Source organism: Asparagus officinalis, chromosome 5, assembly GCF_001876935.1.
Source record: "Asparagus officinalis chromosome 5, Aspof.V1, whole genome shotgun sequence".
Classification (NCBI taxonomy): domain Eukaryota; kingdom Viridiplantae; phylum Streptophyta; class Magnoliopsida; order Asparagales; family Asparagaceae; genus Asparagus; species Asparagus officinalis.
Genome location: NC_033798.1, coordinates 109,595,313 through 109,614,171, shown reverse-complemented (window position 1 = coordinate 109,614,171; position 18,859 = coordinate 109,595,313). Strand labels below are relative to the sequence as shown.

Here is an 18,859-nt window from a genome sequence, read left to right as displayed (position 1 = left end):
CTGCACTCGTCGCCGTGCGAGTGGTTCGTGTGCGACGATCCCAACACTTGCACTCGGTGCTTTGTCATCCAGGTAAAATTTTAATTTCGTAAGGTGTCTTATGTAAATTGAAAGGTAATTCGTTGTTTATTTAGATATGGACGGGCCCAGTTGAGTTTTGGTGGGCTCTATGCAAGCCTTGTTCCTGCGGATCCAACTAAGAAAACATCGATTACAACTAAGTTAAACTTGTGTATATTATTGAAGTAACAGGTTGTCTTAGCACAATAATAATGGAGTAAAAGTAGCATTATTATTAATATATAACTAAACTCTAAGAAGTTCATTGTAACTTCCGGTCATGATAATTATTTGAAAAGGAAGCATTGTAGATTTTCAATTTCGTAAAAGTTAGGCTAATAAACATGCTGACTTTACTAGGTAGTATATGTAAGTTGCATTGTTTTATGGTTTCAGTGTTGTAACTAGTGAAGAGTGAACGGATAAAATGCAATTATTTGAAAATAAAGTTATGAGCTTCCTATTGGATGACTTACAGGAAATTTCTTGTAGAATCAAGTTCTGTTACAGCACCTAAGGGCATGGTAGAAAAATCTCATTTGGTTAGGATCGGAAAAATTCAAAATTCCCAATTTGGTTGCTTAATGGTCGCTATTTGAAGCATTCTAGTTAGCATTCAAACTTGAGAAAGAGCAATCTTAAATCATAGAAGTTGGATGTTGTTTTCGACCATTACTCCTATATTAATTACATATGTATGGAGACAGTTGAGTAGATCCATCTTTCTTCATGGACTGAGGTGACCAATTCCACAAAAGACTTGCCATACACAATCTGGATCCTAAGCAGAACAACCATGTATTTCGAGCGACTATATGAAAATTTAGTTGTTTCTGGTCTACCAGAAGACGAGTTTTATCTGAGGATAGATCATTGTCCTAATTGAAGCTGATACTAGATTGTCATTTTATCTAAGAGATTAATTGTATGATTTAACGTTACTGTAAAGTCCTATAGAGCCACTATACAAAAAGTGATCTGCTTCAGAGAAAAGGTTTCTCGTGAGTAGATCCATCTCCTTGTATAATTGATGCTGTTGCTAAATATTTTCTTTTTATCTAAGAGGTTACTTGTATCATTTAATATTACTTTCAAGTCCTATAGAGCTACTCTACAAAAATTTAGTTGTTTCTATAAGAAGTAATGGTTTCTTCTGAGGGGATCTTATTGTCATAATTGATGCATACTAGATGTTTTCTTTTTTGTCTAAGAGAGAGTTTGTACCATTTAATATTATTGTGAAGTTCTGTAGAGTAACTGTACAAAAAACTTAGCTGTTTCTCTCAGAAGAAACAGGTTTCTCCTTAGGGGATCTCATTGTTATAATTAATGTTAATTCTAGGTATTATATAAGACATTAGTTGAATCATTTAAGGTTTAATTTCACAAAAACCACCTGAACTTTGGGGGGTGTTGCACATAACGCCCTGAACTTTGTTTAACTCACATAACGCCCCTGAAGTTTGGGATGTCTCACAAAAACCCCCTTATCTTCAAACTTTTCTCAACGGATCCCCTTACATGAACTTCACGAACAACTAAAATTTCATTAAGAGAAAAAGATTCAAATTTTAGGAGGGGGTATATGTTGCTTGCAAATGACAAATAACAAAGTTCAGAAAATTTTTTTTCTCTTAAGGAAATCATAGTTTCAAATTACATGTAAAAGGTCTGGTGAGAAAAGTTGGAAGTTGGGGTGGGGATGGGGGTGCTGAGGCACCTCAAAGTTTAGGGGGATTATGTGAGAGAAACAAAGTTCGTGGGGTTATGTACAATACCCTCAAATTTAGGGGGGTTATGTGAAATTAGTGTAGAATTGGCAGCAGTTTGGATTTCAGTCTCAGGATTCAGGTTGACAGGGTGGCGGTCGACCGGTCCGGTCGATCGCGTTCGTGCACAAGACTCAGTGGACATCAGCTTTGGTGTCGGTCGACCGGTGCGGTCGACCGCAAGGCCTGTTTTGGTGGCGGTCGACCGACCCGGTATCACGGTCGACCGTGCCGGTCGACCGCCGCTGCGGGTTTCGGTTGGGTTCTGTTTCCAGACCCGTTTCGTTTGTAAGTTGTATATAAACCCTAAACTCGTCTCTAGGGTTAAGCTTGGGCGATTTTGAGCTGCTGAAAGGGGATTTTGAGGGCTTCTATTATTGGAGTCTATTGGAGAGATTAAGTGGTCTTGTTTGAGGGTTTTGGGTAAGATTTGTAACCCTAATTTGTATTCCCCTTTGATTTCATTAGTAAAGCTTCCCCTTCCTTGCCCCGTGGACGTAGGCACATTGCCGAACCACGTATATCCTGTGTACTTGCTGTGATTGGTTGGCTTGTGTTCACTTGTGGTCTACTATTGTTCTTGTGTGTGCTTTTGATTTGGCTATTTGGGGCTTCCACGACGCACAACAAGTGGTATCAGAGCTCCGGGTTGGATTTGGGAGTTTTGTTCGAAGGATTCACTGTTGGGTTCTCGTTTGAAGAGTAGATCTACAATATGGGTGATACAAACAGGGCTAGTTCAAGTGCTACTAGTACATCGGGGTCGACTTTGACAAAGGCGATCCAAAATTTGAGCATCAATAACACTAAAATTGATGTCCCAAAGTTCGACGGCAAGATTAACTTCGGTTTATGGAGGTGTCAAGTAATGGACGCCTTAGATGTACAAAATTTAGAGGAGACTCTTGAGTTTCAAGAGAAACCCGAGGAGATTGATGATAGGGTTTGGAAGAAAATGCACAGTAGGACTTGTGGGGTGATTCGGTCATGCTTGACGCCGGATCTCATTTATGATGTGATGAACGAGATATCGGCAAAGAGATTGTGGGAAACGCTCAATGAAAAATATTTGACAAAGAGCATTGAGAATAGGCTTCATTTGAAGAAAATGTTCTACCAATTCAAGATGAAGAGAGGAGTTTCCATTCGAGAGCATGTTAACAACTTCACAAAGCTAATTTTGGATATGGCCAATGTTGTCAAAAGTTGGTCTCGTTGTGGAATTCATTATATCTTCGGTCGATTACAATAAATTCGAAAGAAATAGCCTTTTTATAAGACTTCTTTTACACAACAAAAGAAAAATTATTATTGTGTTCGTTGCCAGATGATGAATTTAGTACTTTTGTTCTCACTATGATAAATGGGCGAACTACAGTTAGCTACAAGGAGGTGACCTCGGCATTGGTGAATTATGAGCTGAGGAAGAATGATTGTGAGCCCTCCGAGAAGGCATCGGGTGATGCACTTGCAGTTCGTGGCCGTAATCCAAACCGTCAAAAGTTCAACCGTTCAAAATCAAAGAATAGGGGTGGCCATAAAAGTGTTGGTAGAAATCAATGTGCCTTTTGCAAAGAAGAGAGACATTGGAAGAATGAGTGCCCAAAGTTGAAGGATAGAGCCGGGAAGCAAAGGAGAAAAGTTGTACAAGCTTCAAAGGTGAATGTTGCCAAGGTTGTTGGCAACATTTCAGATTCGGATTCTTCCGGTTATTCTTGTCCCGCACTGCCGTCAGTTTGTTATGCCGACTCTACGGAGTGGATGCTTGATTCGGGAGCTACATTTCACATTTGCCCTAAGAGGGATTGGTTCACCAACTTTGAGGAGTTGGAGAGAGGAGACGTGGTGCTCATGGGGAACGATCACGTTTGTCCTATTAGTGGGATTGGCTCAGTCAGAATCAGAATGCATGACGGGGTGACTAGGGAATTGAAAGAAGTGAGGTTCGTGCCGCAGTTGACGAAGAACATCATTTCTCTTGGGACTTTGGAGGCATCCGACTATAGAGTGATCTTAGAAGATGCTAGTTTGAAGGTCATGAAGGGTTCTATGGTGGTGATGCGAGGTGTCAGGGAAAACAACCTATACTACTTGAAGGGCAAGACAGATACAAGGGGTCTGGCAGCTTCTATTACCACAGAGGAGGACACTACCACACTATGGCACATGAGGCTTGGACACACAGGTGAAAAGTCCCTACAGTCATTGTCAAAACAGGGACTACTGAAAGGTGCAAAGACCTGCAAGATGGAGCTGTGTGAGCATTGCATTCTTGGAAAGAAAACTAAAGTGAAGTTTGGCACCGCAATTCACAACACCCAAGGTATATTAGACTACATTCATACAGATGTTTGGGGCCCTTCCAAGCACACATCGCTTGGTGGGGCAAATTATTTCGTCACTTTCATTGATGAATATTCCAGGAAAAATTGGGTATATACCATGAAGCATAAACATGAGGTCCTGGATATATTTGTGAAGTGGAAGAAAAAAGTGGAGCTGCAGACAGGTAGAAAGGTGAAGACTCTTCGTTCAGACAATGGTGGAGAGTATAAGAGTGATCCATTTCTGCAGTTTTGCCGGGATCACGGCATTAGAAGACACTTTACAGTTAGAGAGACACCGCAACAAAATGGGGTGACAGAGAGGCTGAACCGTACCTTGCTGGAGAAGGTACGATGTATGATGACGCAGAGTGGATTAGCTAGATCTTTTTGGGCTGAGGCGTTAGTTTATGCGAGCCATCTCATTAACAGGTTGCCGTGCACTGCGATAGAGGGGAAGACTCCTTTGGAGCGTTGGTCTGGTTCTGTGGCTAGTGATTATGAGACTCTTCGGATTTTTGGGTGTCCAGCTTATTTCCATGTTAGTGATGGGAAGTTGAATCCGAGAGCGAGGAAGGCTATCTTTGTGGGATTTAGAGAAGGTGTAAAAGGCTTCAAGTTATGGGATCCACAAGATAAGAAGATGATCATTAGCAGAGATGTCACATTCGATGAGGCGTACATGATGAAGCCTAGAGTTCCTCAGTAGGTGGAGGAAGATCAGACAGGAGGGATATCGCAGCAGATGAAGGATGATGTGACTCCACCCACTCCAGTTGGCACTGTTCCCATAGAGACTCCTACAGAGGTGACACGAGAAGGAGTTGAGATGACAGACGGGCATTTGGGGGATACAGTGGATGGTGAGGCTCAGGAGCAGGGTCATGCTCAGGGGTCCATTGCAGCAGATAGACCGAGGAGAGAGATTCGTCGGCCAGCTAGATATGATGATGTCATGGTGGCATATGCTTTATCGGTGGAGGTCGTTGATGATTTGATTCCTGCCACATTCAGGGAGGCAGAGTCCAGCCCTGATTCCATTAGGTGGAGGAATGCTATGGAGGAGGAGATGCAATCTCTTCAGAAGAACGACACTTGGGAACTTGCAAAGCTACCGAAGGGTAAGAAAGCTATTGGTTGCAAGTGGGTGTATGCTAAGAAGGAGGGATCTTCTATTGGGGATATTCGATTCAATGCCAGATTGGTTGCCAAGGGATATGCACAGCTTGAGGAAGTTGACTACAATGAGGTGTTTTCACCCGTTGTGAAGCATTCGTCGATTCGGATACTTTTGGCATTGGTGGCACAGCTGGACTTAGATTTGGTCCAAATGGACGTGAAGACGGCCTTTCTACATGGAGACTTAGATGAAGAGATCTACATGACACAACCTATGTGGTTTAAAGCTACAGGAAGAGAAGATTTGGTGTGCAAATTAAAGAAATCTCTTTATGGACTGAAGCAATCACCGCGACAGTGGTACAAGAGATTTGATAGCTTTATGATTGACCGAGGGTACACGAGGAGCCCTTATGACCCGTGTGTTTATATGCGCAAGCTACAGGATGGTGAGCATATTTATTTGTTATTGTATGTTGATGATATGCTCATAGCTTTCAGGAACACTTCAGCTATTGGGAAATTAAAAAAGGAGCTGTCATCTGAATTTGAGATGAAGGATCTGGGAGAGGCTAAGAAGATATTGGGTATGGAGATTGAGCGAGACAAGGTGAAGGGGAGATTGAAGCTTACACAGAGGAGTTACTTGCAGAAGATGCTGAAGAAATTCAGTTTTGAGGGTAATACCAAGGTGGTGAGTACTCCATTAGCTCCCCACTTTAAGCTTTCAGCTTTGATGTCACCAGTTTCAGTGGAGGATAGGGACTACATGTCCAAGGTTCCATACGCCAGCGCAGTGGGTAGCTTGATGTATGCTATGGTGTGTACTAGGCCAGATTTGTCACAGGCCGTGAGCATGGTATCTAGGTACATGCACAACCCCGGGAAGGGGCATTGGGAGGCCATGAAGTGGATTCTACGGTATATTAAGGGTACCGTGGATGTTGGGTTGATATTTACGAAGAATGATGAGACAGGGCAGGATTGTATTGGCTACGTGGATTCAGACTATGCCGGAGATCTTGACAAGCGTCGGTCCACTACAGGTTATGTTTTTACATTGGCTAGTGCACCGGTGTGTTGGAGATGCACTCTTCAGTCTACAGTGGCGCTTTCTACTACAGAGGCGGAATATATGGCGGTGACTGAAGCAGTGAAGGAGGCTTTGTGGCTACATGGCTTGTTGGATGATTTGGGGATTGCACAGGAGACCATTCAGGTACATTGTGATAGTATGTCAGCTATCTATTTGGCGAAGAACCAAGTCTACCATGCACGCACGAAGCACATTGATGTCAGATTTCACTTTGTACGTGACGTATTAGATGATGGTGATGTCACGTTGGAGAAGGTCCACACTAAGGATAACCCTGCTGATATGTTGACCAAAGTTGTACCAGGTGTGAAGTTTGGTCACTGTTTGAATTTATTGATCGACCGCCGAACTCTCTGGACCTTTGGATGAGTTGCTGGATGGAGGGCGGTCGACCGGCCCGGTCGACCGCGATGGATCACGGTCGACCGTGCCGGTCGACCGCCGCTGCGGGTTTCGGTTGGGTTCTGTTTCCAGACCCGTTTCGTTTGTGAGTTGTATTTAAACCCTAAATTCGTTTCTAGGGTTAAGCTTGGGCGATTTTGAGCTGCTGAAAGGGGATTTTGAGGGCTTCTATTGTTGGAGTCTATTGGAGAGATCAAGTGGTCTTGTTTGAGGGTTTTGGGTAAGATTTGTAACCCTAATTTGTATTCCCCTTTAATTTCATTAGTAAAGCTTCCCCCTCCTTGCCCCGTGGACGTAGGCACATTGCCGAACCACGTATATCTTGTGTACTTGCTATGATTGGTTGGCTTGTGTTCACTTGTGGTCTACTATTGTTCTTGTGTGTGCTTTTGATTTGGCTATTTGGGGCTTCCGCGGCGCACAACAATTAGCCCTACATTTAATGTTAGTTTAAACTCCTAGATATGAATAGTTCGATAATAAATTTACATGTTGATGAAATGACAGGGTTCTGACTCATTAGCATCCTGGCAAGCCAATCTCATGTTTGAACCTACCAAATTTGAGGTAAGCTTATAATACTCATCATAAACTTAAAACAGAAAGCAAATTATTCCTCATTTCTCAGTGATAACCTAACTCTCAGACTATCATCAACAAATAGGGAACGGAAGTGCTAGTTCACCGAGGAATCTATGAAGCAGCCAAAGGAATCTACGAGCAATTCATGCCACAAATCCTATCACATTTAAAGCGATATGGTAACCAGGCCAAATTCAGATTTACTGGTCACTCTCTTGGTGGAAGCCTATCGTTGCTCGTCAATCTGATGCTTCGTTCTAGAGATGAAGTCCCACTTTCCTCTCTTCTTCCTGTTGTGACATTTGGATCTCCATCGGTTTTTTGTGGTGGACAACGAGTTGTTGATGCACTTGGGCTCGATGAAGGGCATATATGTTCTGTGGTGATGCATAGAGACATTGTTCCTAGGGCATTCTCGTGTAACTATCCTAATCATGTTTCTCAACTGCTCAAGCGTCTCAATGGGGCCTTCAGGAATCACCCTTGTCTCCTTGGCGAGGTAACTCAAAATTCCTAACGTGGTTGATATTCTTACAACTGCAATTTGCTTCAGTAAAGAAGAAAATGAAGAAATACACAACAAAATATACTAGAATCTTGCTATTGATGCATATTAGAAAGAAAGTACAATCATACTTGTCATGGATAATAGTTACCGTAAACAAATAACCTCCAAGGCAGAAAATTTTGTTAACTTGAAATATAGATTGCTATCTCGTAATCTATTATATTAATCTAAATATATAGTGAAAGACAGATTCTTCTCATATAATAAGAATGCTCGTTCAATATGTAGCTTTGGCATTTACAATGATACATAATGATCATTCACTGAACAATGGTCCTTGGTGTTCTCTTAAGTATCATCTTTATGGGTTAGTTGCTGGTAGACCCCCGTACTATCATCCAATTGCGGATAGAACCCCTATACTGTTGCCCAAATGTGGATAGAACACTTGAGTGAATATTATTCTTACTTTTGAGTTAAAAGAGTTCACTCACGAGGGTCTATCTGCACCAATAGAACTACAAGGGCTCTATCCATGATTGGGCATAAAACAAAGGGACTATTCGTAACTAATCCTATCATTATTGAAGTACTGAATAATGCAGGATTGATAACCCTCAAGGATATTTTGTAGAGTAGCTAAAAATAGAAAATTTGCTTGTGACAAGAAAATCAAGACGTACCTTCTAACTCCTAGCAGGAGGAATTTTCATGTTGAAATAGTATTCAAATAATTAAAAAAAAAATTACAAACTTATAGGTTGATTGATTCTAAAACAGAAATACCCACCTTATTCATACAAGATTACACGAATTCAAATTCAAACACGATCAAGATACAAGTTTTTGCTTACTTACGGAACGTCAAATATTACAATAATATCATTATTGATTTATCTCATGGTCTCTGTTTATTTATAAATGTTATATATTGGTGTTGTCAATGCAGAAATTGTTGTATTCTCCTCTTGGAAAGGTCTTAATCCTTCAACCAGATGAGGTAGCATCTCCTCCACACCCTCTACTCCCTCCTGGAGCTGCCCTCTACACCCTCAACACTAAAGATATTACCGGTGCACCAATTGCAGGAGCCGCTAGCGCTTTGAAAGCATTTCTTAATAATCCTCACCCGCTCGAAACACTGAGCAAGCCCACAGCCTATGGATCTGAGGGCACAATTCTTCGAGACCATGAGTCAGGCAACTACCTCAAGGCCATCAATGGGCTGATCAGGCAGCGCACAAGCTCAATTGTCCGGAGTTCGAGGAAGCAGAGGTTGAACTATTTGTGGAACTTTTTGAATGCACCTACACGGAAAGGTCACAGAGAGGAGCATGGGTTAGTCTCTAAGGAAGTTGTGAGTACTAGTGCTTGAGAAACAGAATAAGAGTTTTGCTCTTTATGTTTGTATGTATGTGAAAACTTAGGCTTTAGAAGCCCGCGACTAGGGTTTGATAGGTTTTTTTTGTACATGTTGATCGTCTTCTCATATCTCTGTATCTAGTTCTGATGTTTACATGCCTACATGTATTTTATGTTTGTTTATACAAAATCACAAAATGATACGTGTGCGTAAATTCTTTTTGCACGTATAGGCTATTTAGCTGGAAGCTAGAAAATTTTGTTTTTCACTAATGAGTTAAGTAACATATCACTCACGGAATACGAGTTTGTAGATTAGCTTGATCTTGAGTTTCAGGATTGAAGCAGCTGCCATATATGGTTAAAATAGCAGAGTGGATTTCATATTTACAACGTAATATTGGCTCCTCTGAGTAAGATTCGGTGGCTACCATAATTTCAAACTTGAAGAATTCTTTGTGCTACTCGTCATGTACTCATGATTTCATTGCTGAACCTGCAATTTGAAGGCAACCGTTGGAGTTTCATTTTGCAGAACTTGATCGAAGGCAACAGTCAGAGTTGAAATTTCGATACTCGTTAGGTAATTGTTGCAAATGGTTTGATTGGATCGGGGCCACATCTTTAATGCTCATATGTTATTAACCGTATGAATCATATTGTCGTAGCATTTTCCACCTTCCTGCATATGTAACAGTATGGTGGTCTATATTAGTTACAATCAACACTTAGATTTCAGTACTCCAAATAAATGATAATAAATTACCATACAAATTATTCATAAATCTAGGGTTAACAACAATGAATTTTCAAATCTATCTCTTAAGATCATGTCTCAAATAAATAAATAAAAGAAAATGTCATATCTAAAACCAAACAAATAAAAAGACATAAAAAAAAAATTGAACCTAGGATCGTAAGACCCGTTATGTTACTCTAAATCTATATACCATATTAAATCTCTTACCACTAAATTCGACACTTGGCATCTTGTAGTATTCAGCTAGACTAAAATGTTCTCTATCCAAAGAAACCACCTACTGGTTGCTGCCATTTTGTACCTCTAAGAAATTTTCCTTCTCAGTTATCTTTCCATTTTTTTTAGCAAAATCATAAATATCTCATGTTTTCATAATATATTGCACTAATTCTCTATCACTATTATTTTAATACCCCCATCCACCGTCTAATGTTTGCTCCCCTTTCTTTTAAGTTCCCTATTATATCCACAGTTGCATTAAGGGCCTGTTTGGCTATTTCCCCAAAAAAAAAAAGAAATGGAAATGTCACATTTCAAATGCTTTTATGACATTTTAAGACATTTCACTGTTTTCTTTTCTTTTGTTTGTTTCACAAAGAAAAACTCCCATTTTCACTGCCAAGTCACACAAAAAACAAAAAAGCCTCCATAGTAATAGTTAGGGCTGTCCAAAATACCCGCCGGCCCGGGCCAGACGCGGTTTCGGCCCGGGTCCGGGTTACCCAGCGGGGCCCGGCCCGAAAACAGGGCCGGCCGCCCGGGTACATTCCGGCCGAGGCAGCCGGGCCCGCAGCCCGGCCGGGGCAACCGGTTCCACCAGTGGTGGCCGTTGCCCTGAAAAATCGCGTCGCGGCCGGGCCGGGCGTCCGGGCGGTCAGGCGCGGCCGCCACAACGCGTCACAATGGTGACCGTTGTGGCCAAAACGAGCCGAGCCGGCGGCCGGCTCAGTCCCCCGGCCCATCCCTAAACTAAACGTTCCGTTGACGCCCCCCAACCTAAAAATCGGTTATTTTGGAAAGCATAGGTCTATAAAGTAGGGTCAAAAAAAACTCCAACTAACTCTCTCTCTAAACCTAACCTACCAAAGACACCGGATCTGATTATGAAGAGCAAAACCTATCTCCCGATCCTGAAATGAGTCCTCCTACTATGAGTCCTCCTACTGGGTCTACTCCTACCAAAGTTAATCTCGAATCCAGTGGCGACGAATCTGCACCAAGAGCTCCTAAAAGGCCAAGATCCGATGTGTGGAATTTTTACGAGAAGATCGACGTCACCAAGGATGAACACGGTAGGATCCTCACCCAGAAGGCTAAGTGTGCATTGTGTGGCAAGATTTTTCAAGCTCATCATAAAAGCAGCACCAACCACCTCAAACGCCATTTAGATAAACACAACAAAGGCCAGACTCCTCAAGGTGATATCCGACAATCTATGATTTCTCAATCCTCCTCTTCTGGTAGTCTCGGTAGTTGGAACTATGACGCTGCCAGAGCCAGGAAATGCGTAATCAGGTTTATCATTCTTAAAAACCTTCCTTTTAAATTAGTAGAAGATGATGAATTTGAAGATATGTTTAGAGATGGTTTTTATCCTGCATTTAAAAAAATTTCTCGTCAAACCTCAACGTGATATTTTAAAATATTATCATTATGAACAAGAAAAAATAATTTTTTATTTTAAAAATTTAAACTGTAAATTTTCTTTAACTTCTGTTATTTGGACATCTAGAGCACAAACTGGATATTTATGTATCACAACACACTGGATTGATAAAAATTAGGAAATATTTAAAAGAGTTGTTTCTTTTATTACAATAGAAGAGTCACATACTGGTGCTAATGTTGCAAATTTAATAATTGAAGAACTTATGAAATTAGAAATTTCACAAAGAATATTTTCTCTTTCACTAGATAATGCAAGTAATAATAATGTAGCTGTTGATTTTATCAGATCAACTTTATCATTACCATGTCATGGTGATCTTTTTCATATTAGGTGCATCTATAATATTTTAAATTTAATTATTCAAAGTGCATTTACTGAAATTAAACCCATGATAGAAAAGGTTAGAACAGTTGCTTACATGCATGGTGCTTCTGAACAAAGACTTAAAAAATAGAAACAATTTTATAAAAGAAAAAATGTAAACCCTAGACTAATTCCAAAAGATGTTGACCATAGGTGGAATTCCACACATGCAATGTTAAGTGTAGCAATAGAATATAAAGACATTATAACTGATTTTAAAAACTATTATGCTTCTAGTTCTAGTTCTGGTAGCACTTATGGAATAAATGAAGATGAATGGACAATTATATGTAATTTAAATGAAATGTTATAAGTTTTTTATGATGCTACAATGTTATTATCTGGCTGTTATTATCCAACCATTACTTTAGCTGCTTTACAAATTTTAAATATTCAAAAAAAAATTGGGAAATATCGTATGGATAATACTTTTGGACCTATGATTTTTGAAATTGAGAGCAAATTTAATAAGTACTTTAGGTCTATTCCTCATATTTTTGGTTTGGGGGTTCTTATTGATCCATGCTTGAAGGATATTGGCCTTCGAAGTTTGTTACAATCTTTGTATGGTAATCAGGTTATAGACTTAGATGATTGTAGGCTGTCTACTGCTACTACTCATCATTTAGCTATTATCAAACTCCGACAATGGAAGTCACAACCAGACGACTTTCTAATCACCGCATCCGCAACTCCACAATCGCCACAAACACGACCTCATTTCTGAGATGATTGATCTTGATGGCTGCGACAACAGCACGACTAATATTATATTAGCAATTATTGGAGATGCTGATGAGCAGTGTAATGATTTTAGAAATGAAAGGTTGGACTTAGTTGGTGAGTTGCTTGGTAGAGAGCTGTGGGCAAATATCCATCTAAAGACACTATGGATGTTGATTCCCGTCAAGTTCCTACAACGAAAGCTACAATCAAATAGCTTTCGCACCGACAATCGAAAGTTGGTGAGTTGCTTGGTAGAGAGCTGTGGGCAAATATTCATCTTCAAAACACTATGGATGTTGATTCCCGTCAAGCTCTCACAATGAAAGCTACAATCAAATAGCTTTCGGGTCGATAATCGAAAGAATCGAAAGCGGCAAATAGAGGACTTTTCACATAGATCGAGAAGAGTTACAATTCAACGACACTTCCGACAACTGATGAAAACTCTATTCAGCAGTCTTCACAATCTACAGTGAAAGTTACAATCTGACGACTTTCATACCCTACAACAGCTAAAGCCAGGATTACTGAACAACGGTCCTCGCAACGCTTCACAGAAGAAGTTACAAGTCAAAAAGCTCCTTCTGAAACGCGGATGTCATCCCCGCGTCACCAAGTTGGAAATGAAGGCGACCCTCGCGTCGTCAATGCACAAGCCATCGTAGGGGTTCAACCAACGCCGACCCCCGCGTCTCAAAGCAGCAAGCTGAACGCGGGCGACCCTCGCGTTCGTAGGGGTCCAACCAACGTCGACCCCCGCGTTTCCAAGCAGGCAACAAGCTAAACGCGAGTGACCCTCGCGTTCAATGGTGTTCAGCTAACACCCAACTTCGCGTCTCAATTCAAAGAACACGAAGTTGGGTTCTGACGCCAGGTATGGGGCGTCGTTGACTCGTTTCAAACATGAGTCGAAGACGTTCCAAACCGTTTTTCCACGTTCTGAGGGATGTGTCACCCACGTAGGGAGCGATATAGGGGTCAGTTATCAACTCCCTTATCCCCCTATAAAAGCTCAACGAACCTAACATGAACAAAAGGTTGGATTTTGGGCATCTAAACCAGCACAGGTTGGATCTGAAGACTAAACGCTCAGGTTTGGAATTTTTTCAGTTTTCTCGAACAGATAAGGCTAGCTGGCTTGATTTTCAGATCGGAACCGCCACGGGTTTGGAGATTTGGAAGATCTTCAACCATTCAGGTTTTGGCGATTCGACAGCAGCAGCGTAATCCTGGAGATAGGATTTTTGAATCAAACTCAGAAGATCAATCTGAGAGGATTCTTCGAACAACATATAACAGCTGATCATTACGAATTTTCGGTTCTAACAACTCTATTCACACACGTTCTAACCGTTTCAGAGTTCTTAAACTCGTTCATGAGAGTTACTTATTAAACTTTCCACAGAAGTCATCGTTCCCACGAGATTCAGAAGACGGTCGGATTCGTCAACGGACAGCAATTTCGCACGAGCAATTCGAAAGGAGGCATTCCATCGCTTACCGATAAGAACACAGTTTTAAACAAAAGGAGAGAATCAAATTCGTTCTCTCCTCTATTTGTAATCAAGATTGTAATCAGAGATCAAAGGAATCCAAGTCAATTTTCTTTATTCTCTTCTTTGCAATTTTCCCTACATACGAAAAGATGGCGACTCCGCTGGGGACTAATGCTTTCTCTTTGATGAGAATAGTGGCTGGAGCAATCCAACGTTTACCTCATGGGAACGACAGTAGAAACTCTCGTCGTAAAGTTTGATCAAGCTAAGTACGAGGAAGCCTTATCCTCAGGATCGCTTAGCCCCAAGGCTAAGCACGATGTCCGCGAGACCTCCAAGAAGGTCAATTTTGTTGTCGAAGTGTCGAAGAAAGCCCTCTCCTTCGGCCAAGAACTCAAACTGGCTCTGCTGGCAGAAGATCCCACATCCGCGTCAGCAAGACGTTCTTCAGGCCACAAACGGCCTCTGGAGGAAACGAGTTCCATAAGCGTTAAAGACGCTACTGCTAAGGCTTTGAAACAAGCCAAGAAGAATGCCGCTCGCCGACGGAGAAGATCCATACGACGAGCACATCTACGTGAAAGCCGACTGTTGGCCCAACGCGAAGATCGCGTTTCTGAAAGTCCAACCGAGCCTAGCGTTCCCAAAGGAGAACGCTCACTTCGCGGCAACGAGCCCGACTATGAGCCTCGGCTTATACAACTGAAACGCGACCCTGAATGGCGCGTTGTTACTTCAAAACACAGCCCTCAGAGCGAAGCTGCCAAAACCAAACGCGACCCCCAGGGGCGCGTTCCGATAGAACATGACTCTCAGGAGTCTGTTTTACCACTTAAACGCGACCCTCAGGGGAGCGTTCAACTTAAACGCGACCCTCAGGGAAGTGTTCAATTTAAACGCGACCTTCAGTGGCGCGTTCAACCTAAACGCGACCCTCAGGGGCGCGTTCAACCTAAACGCGACCCTCAAGGGCGCGTTCAACCAAAACATGACCCTCAGGGGTCAGTTTCATCGTTTAAACGTAGGCCTCGGCCTAATGTTTTTAAAGCTAAGCGCGACCCTCGCGTTATCCTTCAATAACGCGATTTCCAAGAGGTCCGCCAGGTTCAGAAGAATCAGCATGGCTTCAAAATCCACGTTCAACGAGAACCAACTTCACCTACCCAAGGGCAGGGGGTTCCATCTCCGCCTCCAAGCCCGGGGAAAGTTTCCTCCCAAGTTTCAGACCTGCGAGAATTGTTGTCAAGAGGAAAACCAACAATACAAGCGGCTCACTCATGTCAATGTGAGAGGCTGATTTCAGCAGTCCTGTCAGAATGCCCTTGTTGTGCACCCACACCACGACAGTCCGTATTCGACAGGTTAACGAACGTCGTTAGGCCTGCCAAACGACAACGTCGCTGCAGAAAGAAGACAGCTGAAGCGGAATACCCTCAGGTCACTATTAATATGATCGGCCGAGGGAAAGCTTCGAAAGAAGACAGCTGAAGCGGAATACCCTCAGGTCACTATTAATATGATCGGCCGAGGGAAAGCTTCGCGTATTGACTCCGAGGAGTCGCAAGAGAGTCATCCCCCGACTGTCCGAGAAATTTATGACCAGTTCGAAGGAGTATATCAGAATACTCGGACTCGGACAGGAGCTATTCGTCCGGTTAACTATCAAAAGTTAGCCAAGGGGATTACAACAAGTGATGAACATTCGGCAATAGCCGAATCTCAATCTTCAAGCTCTGTCGGAGCACGGGAAGTCTCCGCTTACACGACAGGAAACCCCGAGGACATAGCCAAAAGAGTGGACGAACATCATGTCATGCTCCAGGCACAGCAGGAGACACTTCTCCAGTTAAAGGATATGTTGGCCCAGCTCCTTGCCGAAAAAGGCCAGAAACCTGAATCTTCCCGGAGAACTACTTCAAAGGGAAAACAAAAAGCGACCGAACATTCGGATCGTGAGACTCACCACCTAGGATCCTCTTCCGAAGGTGAGAGAGAGATGGAGAAAGAACTGCACCCTCAATCTACCAAGGTGGATGAACCGGAAGCTCGCCTCAACGCAATCGCCAACCGAAGTGAGCTCCACGAAGAGGGAGTAGTGCGGCCTTACCCTGCTGAGTGGGATACAGCCCCCTACCCACCGAAATTTAAGGCCCCTACCTTACAACCGTTTGATGGCACAGGATCGCCAAATCAGCACATCTACTACTTCAAGTCCCAAACTGGGGATGTGGTAGCAAATGATGCCATCCTGACACGCTTGTTTATCGGCACTCTTAAAGGTGTCTCTTTTGAATGGTTCATGAAGCTGCCTGCTGGATCTATCCAGAAATGGGTAGACCTGGAAAGGCTTTTCTTGGCCCGGTTCTTTGAGGACGATATGGAAGTCTCAGTCCCAACTCTTCTCGCCACTAAGCAAAGGAAAGGAGAGTCCATCAAAGCCTATGTGGAAAGATTCCGCAGCATGGCATTACGATGCCCCTCAGGTATGACCCAATCAACTCTGGTTGAAACTTGCAGGCACAACCTGCAGACTCAGCTCCTCGCCCAGATGGGGGTAGCGGAGTGTCGCTCCTGGAGGCAACTTGTTTCGCAAGGAGAACAAGCTGAGGAGATAGTGGCACGAGTCAAAGCTGAAGAAGTGCCACAACCCAAGCCGCAGCAGCAACGCAATCAGCAAAATGCCCAGCGGTCTAAGGAAAAGGAAACTTTGGCAGCCGACTACACGCGAGTGCCACCGCCAAATAAGCAAGGTAAGGCGCCAAATCAGCAAAGAGCGCCGAAGCGGTACTCGTTCAAAGAGGAGCATGTGGATACCTTATTCCAATTGCTTCGAAAGAACAACAAGCTGTAATTGCCTGAGATCAGGAAGCCGGACGAAACAGGGAAAGTGGATGACCCCAACTATTGTCGTTATCACAGATTCCTTGGACATCCTACCAAAAAGTGCTATGTCTTCAAAGACATCTTGCAGAATTTGGTGAATGCTAATGTACTCACCTTAAAGCCGGAGCAGAAGACCGTATCAACTAATATGATAGCGGTCCGATTCGGTGACTTTCCCCCGGTGGTAACGGAAAACGACGTCGTCCCCATTCGCAAGGGAGAAATGCGTCTGAAAAATGCTGACCCGCATGGTCAGAAGGACAGGGGGTTGGTGCCCCTCACTACCCCAAAAGGGGAAATCATGTGGGTCCACCCTGACCTGCTAGGAGATCAACAATGGACGAGCACCTCGTTCGGAAAGAAAGGAGGCAAGGCTAAGTCTTCCAACATGATTAGCCCCTCCATTACTGAGAATGATGATCACCTCAAGACCTTCATAGATTCAGAGGAGGAGAGGATTGCCCTGGCTGCATACCCAGGAGACAACCCTGGTACTCGGTCTGGAAAGACTTACTTGAAAGACTACGACCAGAATGCCCAAGAAGTTGAGGAACAGCCCCAAGACGCTGGGGGTTCTGTCCCCAAAAAGCCAGTTGATAAGGGGGAACAAAAAGAACTCCGGTTCAACAGGAATCTCCACCAGGAACACGGGGAGTCGAGTAATCCATTCCAATTCAATGTCATGGCACAGTTGGCTAACATACCAGCCAGAATTACGCTATATGAGCTCCTAAGGTTATCCAAAACCACCAAGGAAGCTCTCATTGAAGCTTTGAAGAATACGGAGAGCTTCATTACTCAAGTAACTCCGACTCCCGAAGCTTCTGAAGATCAACTTTGTCTGCAATGCCTACAAGCAGCGCGAAGTCTACCATGCATATCATTCACTCAGGAAGATATGCAAGTCAAACACGAACACGAAACCGCATTGTCCCATCTACTTTGCATCAGGTTATGAAGTACGCCAATGACGAGGGCGAAGTCAGAACCTTGATTGTAAAAAAATACCCCTTCCGAGGGGTGGAAAATTTCCATACCGACTCTGTCTTTTACTTGGAATCCCAAGAGAAAGAAGATGCAGACAGCGGTAATGAAGCTGACATCGAACCAGATCCCGATGAAGATTGTCCTTAGGAGTTAAACTTTGATGTAATGGGTCGGGATGAGAGTAATAATGATGTACTGAGCGAGGGCGAGTGGTTCATTAATGAAGATTCCATTTTAGCGTACTTGTCTGATGTCTCTCTTAAAAATAAACAAATAGAGAATGATTCTAGTGCAGGTACCAACCCATGGCACGTACTGTGCACAGAGACGTCGCTCACCTTGCCAATCCAGTCATCCTTCGCTTCGGATGAAGAAGTGGAGGACGCGCAGAAGGCTTTCTTCAAAGTCACATCCAAAAGGAAAGGGCAGAAGCCGATCTGTTTTGGTAAAGTCAAACCCGAACAACTCAAACGAGCAAGTTCGGAGGAAGACGACGGAGTTCCCCAATTCCATTACCATGAACCCAATTCTAAATACTTAATGAAACGAATGGGGTATAATTTTAATGAGAAACAGGGCCTGAACTTCAGGAAGGGAAGACGAACACCGATCCGGATGTCTCTCACTCCTGAAGGAAAACCTCCGGATTATTATCAAAAAACCGAAAGGGGCGTGGGTTACGTCACGCCTCCCCCCGCCTNCCCCCCCCCCCCCCCCCCCGCCTCGGAAAATGAAATCAGTAATTACTTACGT

General features: G+C 43.0%; 1 protein-coding gene across 1 annotated transcript in view; it reads left to right on the top strand.

The window, feature by feature from the left end:
- LOC109842348 overlaps positions 1-9,448 on the top strand; it is a 13,113-nt gene extending 3,665 nt beyond the window's left edge. Inside the window, exons 2-5 of the mRNA XM_020411237.1 lie at positions 1-72; positions 7,278-7,337; positions 7,435-7,851; positions 8,810-9,448. The exon at positions 1-72 is cut by the window's left edge and continues 324 nt beyond it. Of these exons, the coding sequence (XP_020266826.1) occupies positions 1-72; positions 7,278-7,337; positions 7,435-7,851; positions 8,810-9,235 (975 nt within the window). The 3' untranslated portion in view covers positions 9,236-9,448. The remainder of the gene's footprint in view (positions 73-7,277; positions 7,338-7,434; positions 7,852-8,809) is intronic.